The following is a 25,646-nucleotide window of genomic DNA, read 5'->3' as shown; positions in this document are numbered from 1 at the left end:
TGTAGACCTTCAGCTTTAGACAAGGTCTGCTCTTCTTGATAAGGAGATCCAGAACTCATTTTAGATCCTTAATTTACCAGAAGTGATTGCTTGGCCTTGTCTGACTAGTTGTCTTGGCTTGGGTGAGGTCCTCATGAAGCATTACACTATGGGACACTTAGGCAGGGTTTGCCAAGTTACTCTCACAAAAAGAACAACAAATCAAGTCTTCACATGAAATAACTACTTTACTGAGGCAAAAGCACTCAGCAATGTCCATTAGCAATAGTCACAACTCACTGCAAGGAAAGTTTAAAATCTTAGAAATGGCGAAGATGCCAGTCATTTAAAGTTACAACTTCAGATCATGCCTTGAAAGAATGCGCATCTTCAGAAGTTTGAAAGTTACTCTAAGTGTTACTGAGAAAGAAATACAGAAGCAAAGCTGAATCTACTTTCCATTATACAAATGGGTGAAAATGTCTGAGGCTGCTTAATTTCCACTGCCCCTGCGTAAGGAAAACTGTGACCACAGATACCTACATACTTTAAAATATCCAGATTTTAATAGCACAGTTCAGCCACTTTCAGGTCTACATGGCCATGTATATGTCAATACCCATAAGTCTCTAACAGCAACAACATTTAGACAGAAGTCCAGTGTATTATAACCAAATTTCTGCCTTAATCTCAGTAGGATTAGTTCACCACAATAAAATATACTATCACCACCATAACTCTGCCTGGAGTCCTAACATCAATATTTTGTAGTTGGTACGCAACTTAGCATCTAAATACTATGGGACATGTTTGCTCTTCTGTGAATCTGTCCATTCCAAAAAAAACTTTTAAGTTGCACATTCTTTCCCTCTTTTAAGCTGCACACTAATACCATGAAGTTAACTAAGCAGAGTTTCCAAGCTATTGCACAACTGAGCTGCACATGCACTTGAAAAAGCACCGAGCAGTTTACATACTTGCTTCCATAAGGCTGCTAAAGGAGTATTTCTAAGGAGACAAATCATACCTGGCACTGCAGAGGTGCACTGGAATGGAAAGGCATAAGGTGTCCTCTCCCCAGAGTGCACTGACACAGTGAGCAACATTAAAATAGCTGAATATCTTAAGAAGCCCACCTCCACCATTTCTGTACCCCCACACAACAGCAATGGCACTGACAATAGCAAAGCCCTTCTTTTTGCTTGTTCAGGAAAGCGGCCACCTCTCAGCACCTCTAAAATGGTGTCACAGATAGTATGCTGTACCTACCTACTCCACCCCTCTCTGCTGCCTATAGGGTATAAAAGTCTTCCAGCAGTCCAGTAAAACACTAACCCACCATTTTCTTGGAAGTTCTTTATTTTAAACTGTGTTTAAAACACTTTTTTTTTTTTTCCTTTTTAAGGTTAGATTTCCTGCCCGCCCCCATCCAATAAGAAACCAGAAATAGAGCTAGTTCCATTTCACTTTCTGGCCACCACTTACCAGAATAACTAGCCAGTATTAAGTTGCAGGTTTAAACAGAGGCTAAAGATGCACCTCATACATGAAGGACACCAGTCTTCATGATTCCCTTTTGTTTTATGAAAGCTCATCCTGAGCAGGCCCATCTTCTGGGGCAAACCAATTCTTATCACATCACGAAGCCCTTCCCATCCTGGCAACCTTCTTCTCGCTCTTCTTCCTTCCTTGTATTGTGTGCACAACCCCAAAGAGCCACATCACAGCTGAAACAGTTTGGATAGGACTTCCCTTTCCTACAAGCTAAAGGGACAGTCATTCAGATCCCCATCCTACACGCGGCCCCAAGCTGATACACCACCACTCCTATGAGATGAGGGAGCCAAACCAATTAAACTAGAGAGGTACCTGCCTTTGCTGCCATTTGTACAATGTCTATGGTAGAAAACAATACACAATGGCATCAGCATAACTAGGCTTGGGAAAGTTAAACTTTGTCCCTTCTACCTTCCACTACAATATCCAGTATAGTCTGTACTGTGCTTAATAAAAACACCACTTGGGAAGAAAGTCCACAGAAGGGGAAAGGTGCTTTTGTTATTATTTCAACCTGACATTCCTTGTAAAAAACATCTGCAGTTTTCAAAGTGCACTATGGTCTACCAGCAAGCTCATAAAGAAAAGGGAGTGGGACAGCTTTACAATTTCACAAAAAGATGAAAGAAATTTCTAATCTAGGGAGTGCACAGCCTTTCTCACAATTAAGTAAATAAATAGGAGAAACCCTACAACCATGAAGTTTTCTTCTCTACAAGTAAAGTCTTGAATTTGTTTTCCATCCTATTTTTTTCCTATTTCACTTACATTAAGCACCTGCTCTCACAAGGCTTATTTACCTATACAATAAATGTGTGCACGCCATATCAGAAAAACATACATTTAAGAACTGGCTATTCAACAAGAATGCTGTTATTTTTATGTTCATGTTAGCTTCCAAATACCATATCAAAATTTTTTCAAGTACTTAAAAATGGGCTCATAAGTTAATAGCCTCTTCATCACTACACAAATTTGTCACTTCTTCTATACTAGAAAAAGTCATAGGTATTTGACTAACAAAATCAAATAGATGAGGATTTTTTAATAGAATTTATAAAATATACAAAAAAAGGCAAGAGAAACCTGAAGTGCAAGCAGCTAAAGCATACTAGACAGATAAACCATGGTAACTGGGTGGGTAAGTAAAGCCCTTCTTCACCAGAAGAATTTTGAAGAAATTACATCCCTTACAACTCTTAAATCATTTTGACAACGTACTCACATCCTGGTCACGTAAGAGTCGTACCTTCCTTGAGCCTGGCTGGTTTAGACAGCAGGAAGCAAGATATTTGTACAAGAAGAGAGGAATGAAGGGCCAAGAGGCCCCAAAGCAACTGGAGGAACAGTTGTTCTGGTTGGAAAAACAGGGGAATAGGGACAGAGGTGAGCCAAAAGCCTTCCCAACGCCCCTTTAACTCCTTCATTTCTCTTTGTCTGGGCAATTAAAACTCAGTTCAGTTTTCAACTCATTTCACTTTAAAACCCCTGGCCTGAGTCCATACCTGTGCCTGGAACAGCTGGTGAGAGCAGTACAAGGGAAGGCACACAGCAGGCGATGTCCCCGTGGCTCAGCCTATGCGTGGTCCCCAATGCCAACACTCCTGACAAACCAGCAAGGTGCACCATGCTGGCTATTTGAGCCAGCTGACAAGAAGGGCTTCTGCTTCACAGAAATTTCACATTTTTGAAATTAGATTTCAACTCAAGCTAAACCAAAACTGGTTCCCCTTCATCTCCCACTGCAATTTCATATTCATAGGAAGCCTTCACCTTTCAAAACCAGCTTTACTATCAACATCAAAAAATTCACCACTGCAGGACTCGCCATTTATCCTCACCCCTTGCTACCAACATCAACAATTTTATCTTTATCATTTATCTTCACCCCAGAAATTCAGGTTTTCCCCCATTAGCAAACCCTTCCTACCACTGTTCAAAGGTGACACAATCTTTTCAATTCCTAACATCTCTGATCCTACAGATTAGAGTTTTAATGGAAATCTTATTAGCTGAAAAAACAGCCACTCTTTTCCCCCCTTCACTCCGTAACAGCATGGCTAAGAAATGATGGCCACATATTCCAGGTCTACCTTTGGCAAACACTTGTCTAAACAAGAGGAAGTCATAGCTATCCGTGCAGAGTAGGCTTGCAGTTACTCCTGCATAGGGAACAAAACCACCACACAAAGTGGTGGTATGTTGACATAGTATCAAGCCTGACATGCGCTAGGACAACTAGGCTGTATTCAAGAACATTACTCAAAACTAGTTTTCTTTTAAAAGAATTTAAATGTATTTCCTGCAATGCTTAATTTTGTAAAACTTTGTTCCAAGCCTCAGTCTGGCTCAAACTGGATCCAGCAACAAGTATTCAAGAAGGACTGAAAGCCAGCTATATGCCCAGCCAACTTCAAAGGCTCATGTTTACAGTCTTTAAGGTACTTGGGTGTCATCTTGAACTGTGACAGTAACCTTTGGGCAGCCGGCTACACAAGCAGCACTTCAGCACTGGCACTGCATACAACATGTCAGGAGAACAGGACAGACCTTCAGAAGCCGTTTGCTGAAAATGACAGTGAAGTAGTTTAGGTGCTCCTGCGGCTTACAGGCTGCTTGCAGCTAATGGACCAGGTCTATCTGCTGCCTCCTCCTCCTACTCAGGAACATAGCCACCTTATAGTGGCTGAAGTGGCTGGTTTGGTTTAGAAGGCCTGTAATCTAGCAGGTAATATATTCCTTTCCCCTCCTGCACTTCTCTTCCTCCTCTAGAAACTTCTGTGTTCTTGCAATATCAGCTGGCAAGTGGTCGCTCACCCTACCATCATCCCCTGGCAGGCAGCCTGCAGCCGTCCTAGCAACTAATTCACTAACTACAGCCAGAGCATGCTTTTGGATTAATAACCCTTGCAAACACCGAGCTGCTCCCACAGGGAATGACAGTGGCCCTCTGAGCTCTGGTTTGACTCAGGGCACTAGCAGCTCATTAACCATCAGATGATTCAGCACTTGGTGCCTACATTTCTGCTAGCTCGTTTTCATCAGCAACCAGACTATGGCTTTGAAGATGTATCATTTATAAGATACCATCAGACACCTGAAGAGGCATGCAGGTGTCAAGTCCCTCCGGCTCCAAGCCAGTATTAGTTTTAGGCAATACAGCCTGCTCTTAAATTCTCCTCTTCACTACATGGCTATATAATCACATTCCCCACAAAAATCCTGACTCTAACAGTCTGCTGCTTTTTTTTTCTCCAGGTCTTTCAGAAAGAGATCATGCACAAAAAAAGGAAAGGGGTCAAAACCCAGATGTCAGGACACTGAGAAAGAAAGACTAGTAACAGGTCCTGGGCAGAGGGAGGACAATCTCCACATTCCATGCTCAGGAGAGGTGAGCAGAATTTTAGTCCCACCAAAATCAGCTGTGCACAAAACGCTGTTGCATGCAGTCCCTCCCCACCCCCAACAATCCCTTCCAATTTACTCACGGCCACTAATCTCATTACAGTTCCTATAATTAAAGCACCATAATATCTGATTGAGAATATAGTATGCTGTTTAAAATTAACTTACCCAAAGTCCTTTAATGTAAGAATAACTGCTTCAAGAGAATTACAAGATTTACAATATAAAGCATCACTAATAACCATAGGATCAAAACTGGATTATCAAGTTTCCTAATTTGCATGTAGAAAAAGCAGGCAGTCAAATCACCAAGGTTTCTATAAAACTTTTACAGCCACTTTATAGGAAAAGTGAAACAAGTATAGATGCAATTTTATATATATAGCTTCAAATATTTATTAGAGAACATATTGTACTTTATAGATGTTAGGAAACAGCAAATGTTATTTTGGTCTAGTCAATACTTGCTGAAAAGTGAGGAGTAATACTGTTCTTCTGAATAGCACTCGCCAAGTTCACAGATTAGGGAGATGAGAAAACACATATAAATCTTAACCTCTTTACCAGTCCAGAATAAGTTAAATATAAAAACCTAGTTATACTTTAGGTCTTTTCCCTCTCTTCTTAAGTCAAAAATCATCCTGTATCTATTTGCCTACAATTTTTAAAGAAAATTTCAAAGAAACCCTATCCCCACTCCGGACACACAAATGGACAAAAAGCAAAACCAGGCACAAATACTCCCTCTGACGCAGATGTAGAAGCAGCCAGGAGAGGTTAGGAAGTCAATCACTCATTTAGCAAACCTATGTGTGTGCACTGTGCACACAGTCTCTGGAATAACATGGCTTTGGTGCCATGTTAAATGGAGAGGAGGATGGGAAGCGAAGGGGATGTGAAGGCAGTATTGCACCTGAGATTGAGCGTCCTCGTTCTTCCCACCCCTGTCCCTAACCTGTATACTAGATGCATGAGTGCAGAAGCCCACAGCTCCCAGCTGAAGAGAAAACTGTTCTTCCACCCTTCGGACCCCGATCTCACGCTGCACATACCTGAGAGCCCATGGAGATTGCCTCCGTGAGCACCATGGTCCGGAAAGAGCACTGACAGTTCAAATATTCACATTCTTCGGGCTCATCTGTTTTATATTGTGTTTAAGCGTAACAACAAAGAGCAGCTTTGAGGCTGCCTTGATTCCTGGAGATGGGGCTTCTTGTGAACTGACCCAGGCTCTGTGGGACTCACCAGGTCCTGAGGTGCAAGAGCCACCACCTCTTTCAGGCTAACCCCTCAATTTCTCTGGGACCAAAAGAATGAAGTCATAGAGTTTTTTTGAATGGTAGATAAACTGGTCTTAGACCCTGAAAAGCCCTCAGGGTCTGCAGCTATTAGGCCAGGAGAAAGAATAGCTAAATTGAGGCAGAGGTGAAGTTATGCAATTTACCAAAAGTCTGACTCCAGATCAGCCTGGGCACTCCAGGCTCCCCTGCTAAGCTTCTGCTCCAGCCGTTAAATCTTTGAAAGGGATTATACAGCAAGGTGCTGTGCCAGTGATAAGAAAGCCACGATTTGACCTCTAAGGACCTTCAGATGCAACAGTCCTAAATCAATTACCCTCATTTTCCAGCATGCTGGTAACATTACTAGTAAACTCTGCAGCTGGAATAGTCTCATCTGGATAATCTTCTTTTCAACAATGCCTAAAACTTCAGTTGATTTTCTGATCTATGAAAGGGCTCCAAGGCAGAAGTTTCAATGCTGTTCTATGTTTGCATAGAAGAGGGCAGAATGCATTAACAGGGTTTTTACTTTGCTACTCTATTAAGCATCATTTCAGAAATCACAATGAAACCATCATCAAGAATTCAGCTTTCTTCAGTAGGAAAACACACAGACATTAAAGGTAACATGAATTATTTTAAGCATTATACTTCTGCCAGCTCCACATTTGCAGCATGGAAGACCACCCCTCCAGAGAATTAAGAGTCAAGGCCACAGATTGCTACTTCTCTGACAAGGAAAAACAGATCTGAACAATGCATATTGCTGCCTGGGGTTTTGTTCTTGGGTGGGTTTTTTTTCAATGTCAGGTTCATTCCTAAATCAAGCTGACTGTATCCAAACTGAAAATCTGTTAAAATTTTCAAACAGAAACAGCTTTTCAACATTTACTCCTTTTGAACTTTCGGTAAATTTTCCTTTTTTCTTTGCTACACCCAGTGTTAAGTCTCAAAGATGAAAGGCAACTATTTCTATCCTATACTGCCTTTCCACTCATCCTTCCCAGAAATTCCTTTAATGTAACTGACATGTAGAAGCCTCTCCTCTCTCGTCAGGATGAGTCACAGGGTCCTTCCACAGCACAAAGGAAAGAGACATCGCTTCTTGTCCTTCTCAAAGAAACATCACTTTCTTGTTCTTTACAAAAAAGGAAGACAGGGGAAGAACACACTGGACTGTTATTTGAGGGTATTTTGTTTCCTTTTTCCCTGAACAAATTTATCAAGCAACTAAAATTCTGCCTGGTCATAACAGTTTCTGTAACAACATGCCAACAGAAGTGCTCTGTGAATCTCCCTCCTGAAGACCAGCATCCTTGCTGCAGACATCCCCTCCTCTGCATCTGTATCCCTGCCCCACCTTACACGTACAGGAGTAAGTACCCATATGGCTATCTGCCAAGACCACCTTTTAATGCTGGGATAAGCTTTGCAGAGTGCTCAGCAATACTAGCTGCTTCCTTTAAGAGGGCATCCCTGCATACACATCCAACAGCTGGCTAATGCTAAACCCACTTCATGGGGCATGTACCCATGGTTCCCAGGCCAACCAGTTGTTTCAGCCACCGAGCTCCCATATCGACTTCTAAGAGTCCAGCCTAAACCAGGCAGAAGAGCTCTTCAGGGTAGCTTTAGCTACCAGATCATGTAACTTCCATTAGATCACTGTAAGCTGCAGGCACCAACAGAAGCTAGAGAAGACCACCCTAACATCACACCACTTTGCAGTTTCCAGCTTCAAAGCAAGACAACGTCCTGACACAGGACCTCAGCAGCAAATATGCAAATGAGCAGTGGCAATATACACAAAAAAACCCAAACGACTGAGAGTTTCCAGCCGACCACTTAACTACAAACCAAACCATTCTGGGCTCTGTACATAAAGCCTCGAGATAATGTTCCTGAATTTAAGTGTTACGGGAGATGTACAAAACAAAATTATGCTTCTCCCATCCATCAGCCCCCACATTAAGCCTTTCCTTGTTACCTAAACAGAACAGAGGCAATCCATAGAAATGCTAGTGAGTTTACCATTAGCCACAACAAGTGTTACCAGGCTTGAAGCACAGGCTGCCCCAGCACAACTCTCAGCTCCAACAGGTGTAAAAATTCATTCTACCACACACCAGCGTTTCTCCAGTGGGCACGTCCCAAAAGTTTATGTTGAATAAAAACATAAAGGTGGTACAAAAAGCGTTTATTTGGCTTTGTTTTTCCCACATACCCATACTTCACCCATTGCTTTCAGTTTAGGGCACATCTGCACTAGTGTCAGTAACAACACACAAGTGTTTTGTGATTCCAGCTACTAAAAACACTAAGACGGAGCTTTGCTTTCAAGATGCTGATTTTGGTTTGAAAAAGCAGTTCTGACTGACAAAGCAGTGATGAAGATACAAGCAGCCTCTATGTGATTAGCTACCTACCAACCCAGGATGAGCAGCTCTCTGCCCAGCACAGACTAGGTATCGCATTTTGGGCTTACTTTTTTTTTTTTTTCCCCCAAGGAAGTTCTTGTTTACTGTTGTGATTCCTACCGAACAGTCACACAGACACCCCCCCCTCACTGTTTTAAGCCTACGTATCTGGCCTAACACCAAACGCATTATTCTCAGAGGAACACGCCGAATGACAGCGGGTACAAGCGCCGTGGGGTGCGCGGGGCTGTGGGATGCCAGCCGGGATCCCCGGCACCTGACCTCTGGGGTCGCCTCCGGGGCGGCTGCTAACGCTGCCGCCGGACTCCATCCATCGCCCTTTGCATTCCTCTTTACAGGAGACCGGTGCCGGCCGCGTAACGGCAAGAGTTTGACAATCCAAAGAGAACATCCTGTAGAAGATGGAAGGAGCTTGAAAACGTTAAAGTGACCAACCCGACAGGCTGCGTACCAACGCGCAAACGCTTCGAGAACAAATGGTCATTAAATCCGCAGCTCTCGGGCGTGCGGCTGCCAGCCGCGTTCGGTGGGGCGGGAAAGGCTCCTCCGCCCCCCGCCGCCCCGAGGCGCGGGGCGATGCTCAGGCCCGCGCTGCCGGTACCGGCCGCCCCGCTTAACGCTCTGCCCCCTCCCCGGCACAACCTCGCCTCGCCGCCCGGGCCGTACCTGGGAGCTGAGGTACCGCTTGAGGCACTCGTCGCACACCGCCTTCTTGCAGCAGGACAGCGGCTTGATAGGCTTCTCCTCCAGGCACACGCGGCAGCTCAGCACCAGCAGCGGCCCGAACTCGCCCGCGATCAGCCCGGAGAAGGGCTCGGGCAGCAGGTACACGTCCACCACCTCGATGCTGCCGCCCGCCGACAGCGGGTCGTCGCCCGCCGCCACCCCGCGCCGCGCCGGCGGCTGTCCCACGCCCGAGCCGCCGCCGCCGCCGGGGGAGACGGGGGCTGCCGCCGGCCGGTCGTTCTCCACGCAGTAGACGGTGCAGTACACGTGCCGCCGGGGGGGGCGGCGGCGGCCGCCGCTGCTCTCCTCTGGCCCCGGCCCCTCTTCCGCCAGGGCCGCCGGCTCTCCTGCGGCCAGCGGCTGCTCCGGCTCGGTCGCCGCCTCCGCCTCCTCGGCCCCTCGCCGCTCGCGGCCGGCGGCAGGCGGCGGCGGCTCCTCGCTTCGCTCCGACCCGGCCGCCCCGCCGCCCGGGGCCGCCTCCGGCGGCGGCGGCTCGTCCGGGCCGAGCTCCCGCGGGGCCCCGGCCGGGCTCGGCGGCGCGGCTGCCGCCCGCGGGGCGCTCAGCGAGCTCTGCTGCTCTCCCATCGCCGCCCGCCGCCGCCGCCGCGCCTTCCCATCCAGCCGCCTCTCGGCCCCGCTTCTGCTTCCGGGTCCCGAGCCCCGCGCGCCGCGGCCCGCCGCGCCAAGCCCCGCGCCACCCGCCCGCGGGCGCCGGCCGCCGCCGCCCGGCCTCCTGCCTGCGGGGCCGCGGGCGCGGGGAGCGAGCGGCGGGTGCCGCTCCGGTCAGCGCCGCCCGCGGGGTTTCGGCCGGAGCCCGACCCCCATGGCCGGGCAGGACGCGGGCAGCCGCCCCCGGTGCCGCGGGGCAGCGCGCCCGGCCGCGCTCCGCAGCCGCCCCGCCCCGCCCCGCCCCGCCATGCGCGTCACCGCCCCCCGCCCGCGGCGGCCGCTCCGCCGGGTGCGCCCGCCCCCGCGCGCCCCCGCGCCGCTCTGACGCAGCGCTACCGGCCTCGCCCCTCATTCACCCGTAAACACCGCGTGCCTGCCCCGCGCCGCCCCCCGCCCGTCGCCGGCGGGGCCCCGCTCCCCCGCCCCGGGGCCGCGCTGCGCTGCAACGCGCGGGCAGGGAGGGCGAGCCCGGGGGGCGGGCGCCGTGTGAAGTGTCGCGGCGCCTCTGTGCGCGGGGGCAGAGGCTGCGGGCCGGCTGGGGGAAAACATCGTGGCGAGCAGGGGCAGCGCGGTGACGCCGGGCCATGCGGTGGCGGTCACAAACATAATCGGAACAACTACAAACACGTGGGTCCCCGCAGGTCCCAGCTGGTGCCTGGTTGCTCGGGTGCTCGCAGTGAAGGGCGTTAGAGGAGCGGCTGTGCGTTCTGCTCCGAGCCCGCCGGTGCGCTCGGGAACGGCACCTCCAGGCCTTGGCATCCCCAGTTACACCGTCACACGGGGCAGGTGTCGTGCAGCCGGTGCTGCGGCAGCTGAGCGGCTTAACGGCGACGGGCGGGCGGGCAGTTTCCATCCCGAACTCCGCCTGGCGTGTCAATCGGAAGTTACTCAGCTGCGGTGCTGGAGAGGGCGAGGGGCTGGGCTAACCGGAGTGAGAGGAGGAGGAGGGGGGGGGCGTCAAGCGGGAAGGTGGCAGCAGGCCATAGTGGGTGTCTGCGTGCTGTCACCCCAGCCCCAGTGAGCCCATTAGCTCAGGCTGACACAGGTTCTGGGGGGCCTGGCGCAGCCCCACGCGTTGGTGTGGCGCTGTGCTTGAGCCCAGCAGCCCCCCAGCCGCCCGGAGCCGTGGCTGTCACGTCGGGGATGCTGGATGGGGCCAGCCCAGCTCTGGCGGGGCCTGTGCGTGCTCTGGAGAGGAGCTAAGCCCCCAGCACGCGGCACGGGGAGCCTGCCCGGCCCTGCTGGAGGCTGGTGATGGGGCACCCCAGGTGCTCTGGGTGGCAGCTGGCAACATCTGGTGGCCAGGGGGCTCTTTGGCTGGAAAATGCTGTACTTCTTCCAGACCCAAGCTGACCTGAATGTCTGTGACCGGATTTGTGTAATATCAGACTGTAGTTGTCCCTGCAGGAAGATCATACAGAGGGATTATTTATTTCATTTAAACAATATGTTTATTTAGCTTCCCTTATTTGAGTCTCTAGAGTTTACGCTCCCAAAGCTTACTTTGAAAATACAAAGTGCAAAACTTCTAATGAATGAGTGAACATCAGAATTTCCTGCCACTCAGGAAGCTGGAGTTTAAAGAAAAAGCCTAGAGAGACAATGTCATTGCAAGAGCAAGCAATATTGCTCAGCTGTTAGTTCAGAAGTGCTTGTGCTGAAGCACAGCAGGGGGAAAATGGTCCTGGGGAATCCAGGATGGCAATGTGAATTGCCCTTGGCTGGGAGGAAGCATTAGGCAAACACGAGTTACAGAACTGCCCATGCCCTACCAGGCTATGGACTGGGCATCGTTCAGTGGCCTGTGTCCAGCCATGGGTCCTGCTGGTCCCAGCTGTGAACAGTTGGCAGATGTGCCAGCCCCAGCTTCTGGCTGGGATGGTGGGACCAGCCCTGCTTCTGTGGTTCTGCCTGGCAGCCCCTGAGGGAGCCCTGCCACTCCCTGCCACCAGGCTCCTTGACATATGTATGCTTTGCAACAAGTCTTTGCCATATTCTGTATATATTCTCTCAGGCACATTAAAAAAGTATGAAATTATATAGTAGTAGACAGAAAGAAATATTGGGCTGAGGTAAACATAACCCGACCTGCTAGTACGAACTGATTGCCTTTCCAACTGTACCTTCACACAGATTCATATTCAAATGACTTCAGGGAAGAAGAATTTTCAAAAAAAGACCACCTAGCCCCCCATAAGCCCCCAACAACCTGACACGATAGGATGCTGTGCTGCATGGCACCTGCTCGTTCCCCAGGAGAGCCGGTGGGGGAACAAGCGGTCAGCAAGGGATGCTGGTTCCGTTGCTGGCTGCACTGCCGGTAGGTGCCAGGCTGCGTGTAGCAGCAGCCTGTACGGGGCTGAACACATGGCTCCCAAACAGGCTGCTCCTGCTCTGCTGCTGACTGACAGCCTGCATGATGTACCTTAGGCTGGCTGTTGCCCAGGCTTTGAGAAACCATGAGTCAGTTCTGCTTCCAGAATGACTCTGTGGCCTAAAACCTTGTTTTAAAATGCGATTTCAGATGCACACATTTTACACTCTCTGTAGAGCATGTCTAGACTTTAAATAAAACCTTATGGAAGATACTAAAAAGATAGCAGTGCTACTGATTTACATAACAGATTAAAATAAATTATCCTACAGAGATAAATCTTTTTCTCACCAAACTGTTTGGTTTATGAGAACTTTATCGTGTTTGAGCACAGTTGTGTGGAACTGAGTCTAGTTGCTTGAAAGATTACTTTTCTCCCTGTGATATACCATCAACTCAAACTCCACAGAGATTCACACATGTGAGCTCTGCAAATGAAGTATGAGGAAGCAGCTGGCAGGGCGTTCATTCTCTGTGAGGGATCCTCAGTTTTGGAAAGCTCTATCCACCGTTGTCCACTAGAACTTGCATTAGCTTACCTCCAGGAATGCAGCAAACAACATTTTTTTCTTCTTTATTAGAACTACTGGAGGGTTTGGTTTGAGTAGGTATGTTTTTGGGTGGTCCTTTTACTCATGCCTGATTTTTAAATTCCACAGCTGAGATCCAGGGCAGACACTTGTATATTCAAAAAAATAAATGTAATTTACTGCCATGGTTTTGGTAATGCCTGAATTTAGGGTTGGTTGTTGTTTGGTTTTTGTGGTGTTGTTTTTTTTTTTTTTTAACTCACACTGAAAAAAAGGAAGTCATGGTGTCTATTGCATCAATTAATTCAGTTTTACCCAATTTCCAAATTTTTACAAAGTATTGCCTGAGAATTTCCATCCTTCCTTATTTTCCCTCAATTCCTTCTGTCCTCCCTTCCTTTCTTTCCTTTAATCAAAGAGCACAAGCTTACATAAAACTCCAGCAAAAAAAGTACTAGGCTATGCGGCATATAAGCACACTGCAGAATTCATTACTACGCACAATCACTGAAGCATTTCTATAGTGAATTTATAAACTGATTGGATACTTTTAGAAATACAGGAGAGCTAAAGCAGGCTGTGCTGTCTGTACTAGCTCTGTATATATACCTATATATAATCTCTGTGTGTGTCTGCACATATATAAAAGGAGTCGTCAATTTCCCAAGGCTGTAGTTCTTAAGACTTCATTAAAATTACTTGTACTAAAAATAATTAATATTTTAAGATGATTAATTAACAGTCATTTTTCTGGGCTTATGCTGATGGCCTCTGAGGATATTTGAAGGCTTACTTTCCTAGTAAAGCAGTAAGTAACTGGCAGCATGGTACTGGGTCATTGTGTGTAGAACTTAATTGGGGGTGGGCGGGAGAGAATCTTTTTAATCTTACTATTAAGTGTTTTTTCAAAGTACTTAAAATTTTCATTTTCTGTTTTGCCTACCATTGCAGATGTATTCTATTTTATGAAATGTCTGTATCCGAATGTTTATTTTGAAAATGAAATAAAAAATCAGATTCTCATGTTTGCCCCTCAACACTTGCAATTCTCAGTATTCTGTGCAGTTCACATATAATATATTGTCTTCCATTCTTCAGAATATATCCTGTATATACCACTTACACTCTGGACATGGTCCTGCCTTCAAAATATATATAAACTGACTATGCTGGCTTGACATTTTTCACCAAAAAGCACCTATAACCTTCTGTGACAAAAGCTTGTGGCAGTGAAACAGCAGTCATGACAGCAGTTTTCTGGGACCGCCCAGTGAGAACAGAACTCTTGGAGCTTCTCCTTCATCTGCAGTTCTGAATCTAGTTGGGATGCATGGTGGTAAAGAAGATGTAGTTGTATATCTCATCTATAAAAATCCTCCTAATTTCTGAATTACAGTTCACAAAAGAAAATATCCTTGACATGTACTAGGTTTTAATAGTTATGCAGGACGTTTCTGCAGCACGTTTCTGCAGCTAGAAGGAAAGTATGGTTAACTCCTTGGGCTTCTGTTCATCTTGTGAGTTGAAAGGGGCATGTATGTTCTACAGAAAGCGTAGGTTAGAAAAAGGCATGTGCTAACATAATTTCTTATGATTATCCTAATTAAATCAGGAAGAATGACTGTGTGTCTAGTTTAACTGTTTCAGTATTTATTTTGGAAACAGTCTGTGCCATTATTTTTATCTAGCATGATGGAAACAACCATCAAAATATAACTATGTATCTTGAAAGTATCCCCAGAAATTCCAATAAATAGCTTTTGCATATGCATTTCTTAGAAAGCTTTGGGAGAGCATAGTCATTGGCCCATCACTGGAATTACAAGATAGATATATTTAGGTATCTGAGTTTTGTCAACAAACAAATCAACCTTTTGGACCGCATACGTGCTTACTATCAACATCTGGGCTAAGGAGAGAAAACACTGTTCTGAAATTTATGGCTTTCCGAACAGATCTTATCAATGTCTCAAGTCATCTTTTAAAGGGCACCTACAATCTTGATGCATCTTCCTTAACACTTCTCTTGCTTTGGAATGATGTATCCTACACACTTCTTCAAAATCCTCCTTGACATCTGCAACACTTTTTTTCTTAGTTCTCTGCCTTCATCACTATTTTTTAGTATCTTTCTTTTTTTTTCCTAACACATCTTTTCTTCCTAAAAATACAACAAAGCTCTTGTGTTTAGCCTACAGCTTTGTAGACAGACTCATGACCATGTTTCTGTTCCTGATCTTGCTGAATCCAGTTTCTCATTGAGGGGTAGACTCACCAGCAGCTTAAGCTGATGGGAGCAACTTCCTCCCCCTCACCCAAACCTTTTATTCTTCCTCAACTTTCTTACCACATTACCATCCCTCATGTCACCCGGTTTCCTAACTTGGAAATCACTTTCATCTTCAGCAAATCCAAAGAACCACTTGAGTAAAGCAAGATACTTTAAATGTCAAACTTTTCATAGAGCAGCGGTATGTATTTTTAAGTTCTTGATGTTAAAACTCAGGGACTGAGCTGGGAATATCGCGACCGCAGATTGCTTCCCCAAGTGGGTTTATTTACTCTTAGTCCCAGAACCACACCTGAATCAAGCTAAGCTCCATGTGGTCCACAATCACTGGTTTTCTCCTTAACAGCAGACAATACCTGACTCATTGATCAGCATTAATCTGGAATGAAATGCCTTCATGCACCGCCTGGATGTGATGCAGTCATTTTGAGGAGGCTGGAGTTATTTACCACCATCAGCAGCAGTACAGGCATGAAACTGTTCCAAACGACATCAGCATTTTTAGACTCTCCCAAAGAAATAATCCTTCATTACTGCATTATTTTTATTAATATGCCTTTGAAGTTATTTTTATAGTAATAGCTGGCCACAAGTTTACCTGACAACAGTGGAGCGAGAGCAAATTCCGCCGAAGGGCAAATATTATAGTTAATAATAAATTTTATAGCTATTATTGTTCTAATTAGCTCTGCAGAATGACGCACAAATAGAATGTTTTGTAAAATAAAGGCTTAGCAGCTACGTTTAAAATATCACAATTTTCTGATGTGCAAATAGCTATCTTTTCCTACTTAGCCTCAGGCCTGAAAAGCAGTTGAACATTTCTTAAAGCAATTGTCTACCCTTATTACAGGATTATCAAATTATGCTTTTATCATTTTGTACTGGAGGGTTATTTTTTTTACATGTTAATAATTTAAAAGGATTTCAGAAAATAATCAAACTAAGTAATTAACCTGATCAGACAGTGGGGATACATAGAGCTATTCAAATTAGATGTTTTTTAATTATGCTTTTGTACTTCTTAAAGCCAAATTTCAGAATTATTTTGAAGGCTTCCGTATGCTTGTTTCTGTAATTCAACAAAACCCGCTGTTATCAGCAGAGGCTCTCATTACACGCTTTGTGACTCCGTTGAGACTTATCGCTTCTGCAAGGAGCTGCTGTAACAAATGGAGCTACGTTCACCAGCTGAGCAGGGGCGGGCAGCAGGGTCTTGCGGCGAGGGCGCTGGAGGGGGCCTGGCGGCCCCCTTTCTAATCTCAGCTCTGTGACTGACCAGCCATGTGACCTCAGACAAGATACTGCTGTATCTCTGTTTCCCGTTTTACCCTTTGCCTGTCTCAATTATTCAGACTGTAAGCGGTGTGTGACAAGCAGGGTTTGCAGCCGTGGCACTGTGTGGCCCGGTGAATCCGTCGGTCTGAGCTCATACTTGAGGTATTGCTATACCACAGGCAAAACACAGTCATTTCAACATCTGGCACGTCATGTGAAATTAGCTAATTAATAACACGTTTTATAGTTAAAAGTAAATTTATGTATGTTCAGATACTTCTCCCATTTTTACTTTGTTTGACTGGGGAACACCACATTCACAAGAATTTCTCTGCTGGGCTGTAGTCATTCCTGAATGGCACCTGTGTGCTGTCAGGGTTTTACACGCATAAGCTAACACCAGGAACTTCATCCACCTTCAACCTCACACTCTGTGTAAGAAGGCAGGAATTTAAGCCTTTTCCCTTGCTTAGATAACGTGTCCAGATTTCCAGTGGGATTTTACCTAGCGTACCAAAGCAAATATTTGGTAGAACATGTGTGATACTTCTACCAAGGAAAGAAAAGTCAGCATAAATGCCGGTTTCATACCATAATAGGTCAAAATGAAGGTTCATTTTACAACTTTGACCCTCCCTAATTTGCAAACTCCCTATGTTTTCTAGCGTGTAAGGGTAGCTTCACTGTAGAGGTGCTCTGCTCAGAAAATCTTCACAGTTGGATGGAAAAAAGGTGGCCAAATTATGATTCTGTAAAATTAAAGTAGTGGTGTATTGATTATTCTATATGTTGTATTGATTGTTCTATAGATGGTTTGACTGCAGTGGGGACTGAGAAGCATCAGAAATGGGAACAGGCAGCAAATTGCCTTGACAAAACTGAACAGTTTACTTAGAGTCATAGAATCATTCAGGTTGGAAAAGACCTTCAAGATCGTAGAGTTCAAACTCGCTGCAATGCACATCCAATATGTGGCACAACAGTGTCAGGTGGCACGTCTTTTCTGAAGGGCTGCTAGGACACAGCAATTAACAGGGAATCAGTTAAATTATTTCCTTGAAAGGTAATTTCACTATTTTTACTATGGACTATTTGTTTGTGTGAGGTGTTCTTTGTTTTCTCATAGTTAAGCTAACAGCAGATTCTGAAAGACTTCATTGCATATGTTGAAAAAACTATTGGTGAATGGCATGCATTTTGCCTCAGGAATTACTGTATACATCTGAAAATGGCCATACATTTGTACATATGCCAGTAACAAGTCTGCATACAACATCACGTGTCTTTTTGAAAACCATCTTGAATAAGCTGTTCCTAAAAGCCTTTTCCTATATTCTCTTATCTAACCTGTCTTGTTTTAAAAAAGGCCAAAAGTAATAATATTAAAAAGTGCAGGACAGCTAGGGCAACCCAGAGACTGCAGTAGAACAGATTCTAGTAGCCATTTTAGAAGCAGCATTAGTAAGTCTTGCCTGAACAATAAGGTTAGTTGCTTAATTTGCAAATTAAGTCCTGGATGGAATTACAAAAAAAAAAAAAAAAAAAAAAAAAAAAAGGTATGTTGAAACAATCCCTGGAGTAATGAAAGGACATCAGTAAACCTCTTATCCTAGGGAAGCATAACTGAGGGAAAAAATGTAACATTTGAAGATACGATCTGGACAGAAAACAAAATCCTTTGTCTGTCAGAGTGGAATCTCAGACTGCTGGCAAGCCAAGGTTGTGGCAAAAGCCCTGCAGTTTGTTTTGTGGATCTGGTGTTCTTATCAGAAACAAAAAAAATATCTCAGAAATTCCAGGCTATCACAGGAGCCTTCCCAAGGAGCCACTCATGTGCCTGTCTGCTGGGAAGCCAACAGTTGTGGTGGGCTCTTGCTACATGAATCTCTGTCCATGAGAACTGAGACTAGCTCACTTGATGTAGCTTAGGAGCACCAGTATGAAAAGCACTGGTGTGACTTCGAGCCTCAGACAAACTTGAATTAGACTCATGGTGAAAATTCTCACCATCATATTCTTCAGTGCCAAGTCAGGAGTGTCATTTTTACATGAACAGTGGCAAATTTTATAAAAAATATTAAATGTAACTGCAATAAAGGGAGTTCCTTATATTAGTTAGATCAGGAGATATCTGAGTGCTTAAGATTGCTTGAATTAGTATGACCTCACCTCCTACTTGGAGTGATTCAACCTGGTTATAAGAGAGTATAAAGAGAAGAGATTAACTGGGAGATTGACATATAACTGTGTAATTGCAGTCAGATTTGTCTTTTAAGTTTTTATCACCTCTGAACTTTTTGCCTGTGAAAAGGTCTAATGGTAGAAGATCATTGGTTAAGCAATTCATATGTGAAACAGCTGTAGGCTTTCTGTTATGCTGCCGATACTAATAAAGTGCATTTATTGACTGCTTTTTATTTTCCAGTGAAAACATTTATCTGTGGTTCCTTCAGGACACAACTATAAGGTACGTGGTAAATCTTTGTAAGCTAAGAATTGATCTTAACACAGCATTAGCAGCATGATTGCAAATCAATGAAATTAAGTTGATGCAATTCAGAGTGAGTGGAGGCAAACTGGTATAACCTGTGTCAATGCCAATGAGACAATGCCCAAAAGAAGACACGTTTATTTAAATAAATCAGTTAGCAGCATATATTAACATCAAATACCTTTACACAGTGTCTTCCAAGCTTCCTTAGTCACATTAACAGGGCAAGAAATCGGTCTAAAATGTCTAAAATTGACAAAATATACTTGCATATGAAAATGTGTGAAGTGTTTATCTTACTGCTGCATGATACTCTTGTTTTAAAACACATCACATTGCAACAGAAGTAGTACACATGTAAAATAGATAGAAAACTGGTAACTGAATTCAACAATTGAAGAATCATAGATTCATTTAGGTTGGAAAAGACCTTTGAGTTCATCAAGTCCTACCATTAACCCAGGACTGCCAAGTCCCCACTAAACCATGTCCCTAAGCACCACATCTATGCATTTTTTGAACCCGTCCAGGGATGCTGATTCCACACCCATCCCCGGCATCCTGTTCCAGTGCTTGACCACCCCTTCAGTGAAGAAATTTTTCCTAATATCCGATCTAAACCTCACCTGGTGCAACTTGAGACTGCTTCCTCTTCTCCTGTTGCTTGTTACCTGGGAGAAGAGAACAACACCCACCTGCCTACAGCCTCCTTTCAGGTAACTGTAGAGAGCAATAAGATCCCCCAGGACTCTCCTCTTTTCCAAACTAAACAACCTCCCTGAGCCAGGTCCTCCCTGAGCCTCCTCATCTCCAGGCTAAACAGCTCCCATTCCTGCAGACGCTTCTCATAACACTTGTGCTCCAGACCCTTCACCAGCTCCATTGCCCTCCTCTGGACACGCTCCAGCACCCCTACATCCCTCTTGCAGTGAGGGGCCCAAAACTGAACACTGTTCGAGGTGCAGCCTCACCAGTGCTGAGTACAGGGGGACAAGGCCTAACTATCAGTAGGAAAGGATCATCAAGTGGGGCTGTTTCCAGCAGAGTTCAATGGGGATTAGTGCGATCCCTGGCATTGCTCAATAATTTCATGAGCAGGATGGAAATAAATAAAATGACTAAAAGCTAGTGAGTAACTAAGAATAAGGGCAGAGCAGTTGTACAAAAGAGTTTAACCTGAGTGTGTTAGTCTTGTTCCAATAAAATGTCTTAATATAATAAAAAATAAACTAGTATGTTTCAGCATACATGTCTAGTACGTAATAGATTTTGTAGTGCTTAAAGGCTTCAAGGATGGATGTTTTTCTGGAAGTTATCTTTCTGTTGAATGTACATTGTGTGCTCTGTACTCATTACATCGGTAGGAAATAAGACTCAAATCTATTAGAAGACTTCTGTCTGCTTTTGGTTTTTATGAATCCATTTGCAACCAGCAAAACTTCTGCACATTGACCAGACCTGATGAAATCAGTTGTTCATGTCACCTGAGTGCTAAGGCATGGTGCTGCTGCAGCAGGCTGGGCTTTTCCTGCGTGGCTGTGCTTAGAATCAGAGTCCCAGCTCTGGCCGGAGCACTGAGATACACAGAGAGGTGTTACTGGAAAGAATCACACAACTCCTGCAAGCAGACCACTAAGGAAGCCGATGTGCTTCTTCCAGGCTAACCGCTTTGCTTGCAGTGCAGTTTTTTTGCCTGGGCATTATACTGATGCGGTTCCTAGTGTGGATGCAGATAATGTTGGATGCTTTTATGTGGGAGCAGTCTTTTCTCTTTCCTATTTAGAAAGCTTAAGCTTTTCAACTGGCAAAAATGTGTGCGTGCGAATGGGGTTGCAGCACTTGAAGGATTCCAGCACAGCTGTTGCCTTTGCTTTCATTTAGGCAATGTCCACACTTCTTAGGCTGCTGAAAATGGTTGTCTTGAACTTTCAGTTCAGAAACTGAAAAGATGCCTTAGCACACATTTTAACACTGCTTCATTGAGTGGTACAATGTGTAATACTAAAACTAGACTGTCTAATCTAAGCTATTATTCAACATTTAAATATGTGAAGCAGGGAGAACACAGCTAAGAATATGCTAATAAACTTGCCATGTTTTAAAACACCTGTTTTCCCATGTTTCTTTATTTTAGGTGCAGATATGGAGAGACACATTTGAAAACTTGGGCAGAAAATTTTTTTCTGTCACATTTCTGGATTCTAACAAAATTTCAGCTTGTAAGCTTGTTCTAAGTACATTTTGAAACCTTTATACCCTGCATTAAGCACCAATTAGAAATTGAAAGTGAAGAATAGTAAAGCTTAATTTTTTCCACATATTCCTTGTGATTAATAAAAAAAGTATGTGTGACAGAAAAGGATTACAAACCAATAGCACCACTTCCCCCGTAATCTTTATCCCTTTCCTGACTAAGTGCTATCTGCTAATACAAATCCCCAAGATCCTGACCTCTCTTTTTTGCTTTCCTTCCCTGCAAGCACGGTGGAGGAAATGATTCCTGTCACGTAGCCAGAGGGGGCATATTTACATGGCTCCACATGATGTGATGAGGAAATCCTGCTGCAGAGAATTCAGGAGGAAAACAAGTAGGTTGCCTGTTCTGCCCCTTTTTTTGAAGTCCTGCCTCCGCCCCACTACAGGTTTGCTTCCTGAATCGCCACTTCTGTGACTTTATCAGTACAGATCTCTTTGTTTCTCAGTTTTCTTCCTCCAATTTTTAACATGGAGGTTTCCAGAACATTATTCCCCTTCCTGGTATCTTGCCATATATTAGGTGATTGTGTTGTTGGCTTGCTACAGATTTTTGCTTTGCAGCTTTTCCTTGTAGTACTCATACTTTTTGTTCCTCCACTGATCACGTTTAAGATCTGCACCAAAGTAAAGAATCACTGTGAGTGCCTTAATTCTGTTCCCTTCTGGGTTGGGAGAAAAAGCTTCCATTGCAGACAGAAGGGTATTATAACCTCAAATCCTAAAGCATTCAAATAGATTTGTCTGTAGCCTAGAGGAAACCAAATGCAGAAGAGTTTATTTTAAAGCAAATTTAGTACATATATAGTACTGTGGTTAATATTTTCTAGAACAGTATATGAAAACCCAGTGTGAGAGCTTTCCTTCACCTACCAAGTCAATACCTGCAAGGCTGAATTTCCTCCCCTACTGGTTCTGAGATCTGTCATCAAAATCATCAGTGAAACACATCAGTTGTCTAGAAAGGAAACCTTTAGTCAATGCAGGAGTCTGTGTAAAATCAACGTGGAGTTTATGCAAAAAAGCAATTTTATTAAATGAATGTGATAGTAAAAGCTATAGAGCAGTAGCTAAGAAAGCACAATTCACATGAGAGTCATTCTGGGGTTTCAAGCCAGGAATGCACTCCTTTAGGGGCTACCTGCTCCTAGCTGGCAGCCAGGTTGCACGTGTTTAGAGCTGGATCTGATCAGAGACCACAAGATTAAGAACAAAAGCACTTTTCCCTTGTAGCATTGGTTTCGGTCCATAATACTGTACATTAAGAGCTTTAAGCTTTGGGAACATTTGGGTCTAAATCGGACTTCATGCCTCAGGACTATTGTTACTTTTGTACAACGGATCATAGACTATTTTTAAAAATCTCCGCTCTCAGCGAGAAGTTTATCTAAACAGAAAGATTGTATGTTTTATTTGAAACCCACGATTCTACATATATCTTTTGGTCTTCTCTCTGCCATTTGTACGGTCTTTCAGGAGGACATAGAAAGGACACAGCAGGCCTCCAGTGATTAAATAAAATTTCCCAAGATCGAATGATGGTGCAATGTTCTGCCTTTTGCCAGTCTCAGGATATGAAAGGTCAGATCCAATTTCCTAGTCCGACATCTCCACCATGGCAGTAATTTAGAAACAAATAACTAACGGTCAAAGCTTTGTCATAGCAGTCAAAGAGATTGTGCAATCATTATTTGCTTAATTTTTTAGTGCCTTTCTTCTTTCCAGTAATACTGGAATTTATCCAATGCCAAAACCATTTTTTACCTGCTTAAAGATGTTTGGGCTGAAAACCTGACATCTCATGTTTAAGGTAAGAACTACTAGAAGGATACTGTTGGGAAACAACCAAGTCAGACTTCCTCAGTATAACCGTGTACAACTCTATCGAACAAAATGCTGTAGAATACGATGTTTCAGGAGAAAAAGCAAATTTTCTCCTTAAAAATAATAAAAACTTTTCAGTTTTCAGATTAGGAAGAGCCAAAAATACTAACGAACTCTCATTCTTTACTGCAGCTCTTTCCCCCTCTCTTCTTCAAAGTGTGATGTGAAAAGAGGTAGATGTGGAGTACAAGGGCAAAGGCAAGAAATATTAAAGGTATAAACATTTAGGTTTTCTTTATTGTATTGAAAAACCCCCAAACACTCAATAACTTTAAAATTCTTGTTGCAATTTTTTGTTTTATTAACAGATCTCTGTAGCTCAGAAAGTGAATGAAGCTTAGAGATGAGACCAGAAAGACAAGAGCTACAGTTCTAGTCCTGCCTTACAATTTTAAAGGGGAAAAAAAATCTAGTATAGTTATAGAATGAAAAGTTGTCAAAGACTGTAAGATTAGGGTTTTTCCCCCTCACTATTTACTTTCAGCAAGTATGTAGGGAGTAGTGAACACCCCAAAAACACCTGGCTTGAATAAGAAGCCAGCACTATGGCAAGGTTGACTAACACTGCTCATGAATACAGGACCTTGACTATTGGGTCTGTGATTTGGGGTGTTTCCCACATACTGCTGGAACACAGGATGAGGGCTCTGCCCCTGGCCACCTCTGGGCATTGCCTATGTGCCCACCTGCCCCACGAGCGGCCCTCGGCTTGCTCAGCAGTGCTGTGAGACAGCAGCGTCTGCTCTGGCTCTGCTCTGGTGGAGGGCACACTGCAGGGTGCAACACCGACATGTAGTGGGATTAAAACTGAACACTGCATGCTGCTGCTGTTTTAAAGCTACATAGGTTTTCCTGGATAGATTAGCTCAGTTAAGCTATGAAAAATACAATTCCTGCATGTTTGACTGCTACTTTATGAGGCTAACAATTTTTAAGTGGGTTTTATGAGGTCTTGGTCTGGGCAAACATAGTTATTAGGTAACTTCTGTCTAGTTTTAAGAAGAAAATAAAAATTACAAACAAAGTAATAAAAACGGGCAATAATAAAAACCCTTAAGGATTTTGTGAGTATGAGGTGAAGATTTCGGTTCATTTTTGACTGAGACAGGAAGAGAGGGAACTATAGATCTCTGACATGAATCATTGTCCCCTGCTCATCATAAAGTTTAATTTTCAAGTAGTTTAGCAATAATAAAAACCCTTAAGGATTTTGTATGTGCGAGGTGAAGATTTAGGTTCATTTTTGACTGACAGGAAGAGAGGGAACTGTAGATCTCTAACATGAATCATTGTCCCTTGTTCCTCATAAAATCTAATTTTCAAGTAGTTTAGCCTCAGATTACCGGAAGTAATTTCTGGTTCCACTCTAGATAACGTTGATGAGACAGCTGTAGGTTTAAGGATCATTAAAGAATTTTTATTCACAAAATTATGCACTTACCTTCAATCACTTATTTAAATCTCATTGAAGCTAATAGGGTTTAAAAATGTTCTTTCAGTCCTTTTGCTTTCAATGGAAGAAGTCTAACATTTTCTTCAACTGTAAATTTCCTTAAATGTTCTTTTTAACTGGGGGCTTTTCCATCTTCCTGCTCTGCGGGATCAACCTCTGGGTCATTCCCCCATGGCAGGCACCAGCCTCCCAGGTACGGGAGCAGAGCAAGCCAGGATCTGAATGGGGAGCAGAGTGATGCTGTACCACCACCCTTCACTCTGTAACGGAAGAGACAATATAGGCACCACAGGGGAGAGTGTGTCTGTGTATGAAAGATGGTCTGGAGCCTTCCCGGTAAATCAGTTTCTGAATCACTGCTCAGTTGGCACAGGCAACAAGTACTGCACTTGTTTTTCCTGCTGCAGATACAATTAAAGGGTATTTTCCCTGTTTTTCTACAGATTTGATCAGAGCGGAGAGGTTTCCATGGTTATTTTTCTGCTCCAAGTTCATTTTACAAAGGACTATCAGTTAGGATCTGAGAGATGATTTTCAGTCATTTGTCCTCAGCATCCCTTTGGCCCTGGTGTGTTTTCTGCTTTGTAGGAGTTTTTCCATTTCGTACATTCAGGTAAACATCCCCAAAAGCACACAAGACAGTAAAATCTTAATATTACATTTTAGAAGATTTTATAAAGAATTGTAACATTGATTATTGTTTACTATTTTATTTAAAGGAGAAGCTCCATTCAGGGATGAAGAAAACATTCAATTTGATATAACCGGTCAAATGACATTCCAGGAACATTCAGGTCACTGAGGGTCCCTAGTAACTGAAACTTCAAAACATTTGTCCTCTCTGTTTGTTTTGTGGCAGAAAATGTGGGATGCTTTTGCTAAATTGTTTGGAAAAGATTTATAGGTGAGTAATCTGAGTTTTCTGTCTGTTTTTCTGTTCCCTGTGAAATTCAGTAGTAGTACCAAACTCACATGTGGTGTACTGCTAGCCGCAGAATAAGAATAAATGAATCTGTAGTAAAAATAACTGAATATGTTT

The 25,646-nt window shown here is 44.0% G+C and overlaps 1 protein-coding gene across 2 annotated transcripts in view; it reads right to left on the bottom strand.

Moving 5' to 3' along the window:
* Window positions 1–10,282, bottom strand: part of RNF217 (ring finger protein 217) — a 64,500-nt gene extending 54,218 nt beyond the window's left edge. For both annotated transcript variants that reach the window (XM_027786088.2, XM_055809463.1), the window contains exon 1: window positions 9,326–10,282. In XM_027786088.2, coding sequence (XP_027641889.2) covers window positions 9,326–9,970 — 645 coding nt within the window. In that variant the 5' untranslated portion in view covers window positions 9,971–10,282. The remainder of the gene's footprint in view (window positions 1–9,325) is intronic.
* Between the last annotated feature and the right edge of the window lie 15,364 nt (window positions 10,283–25,646).

Source organism: Falco peregrinus, chromosome 7, assembly GCF_023634155.1.
Source record: "Falco peregrinus isolate bFalPer1 chromosome 7, bFalPer1.pri, whole genome shotgun sequence".
Taxonomy (NCBI): Eukaryota; Metazoa; Chordata; class Aves; order Falconiformes; family Falconidae; genus Falco; species Falco peregrinus.
This window is presented reverse-complemented; position numbering and strand designations above follow the sequence as displayed.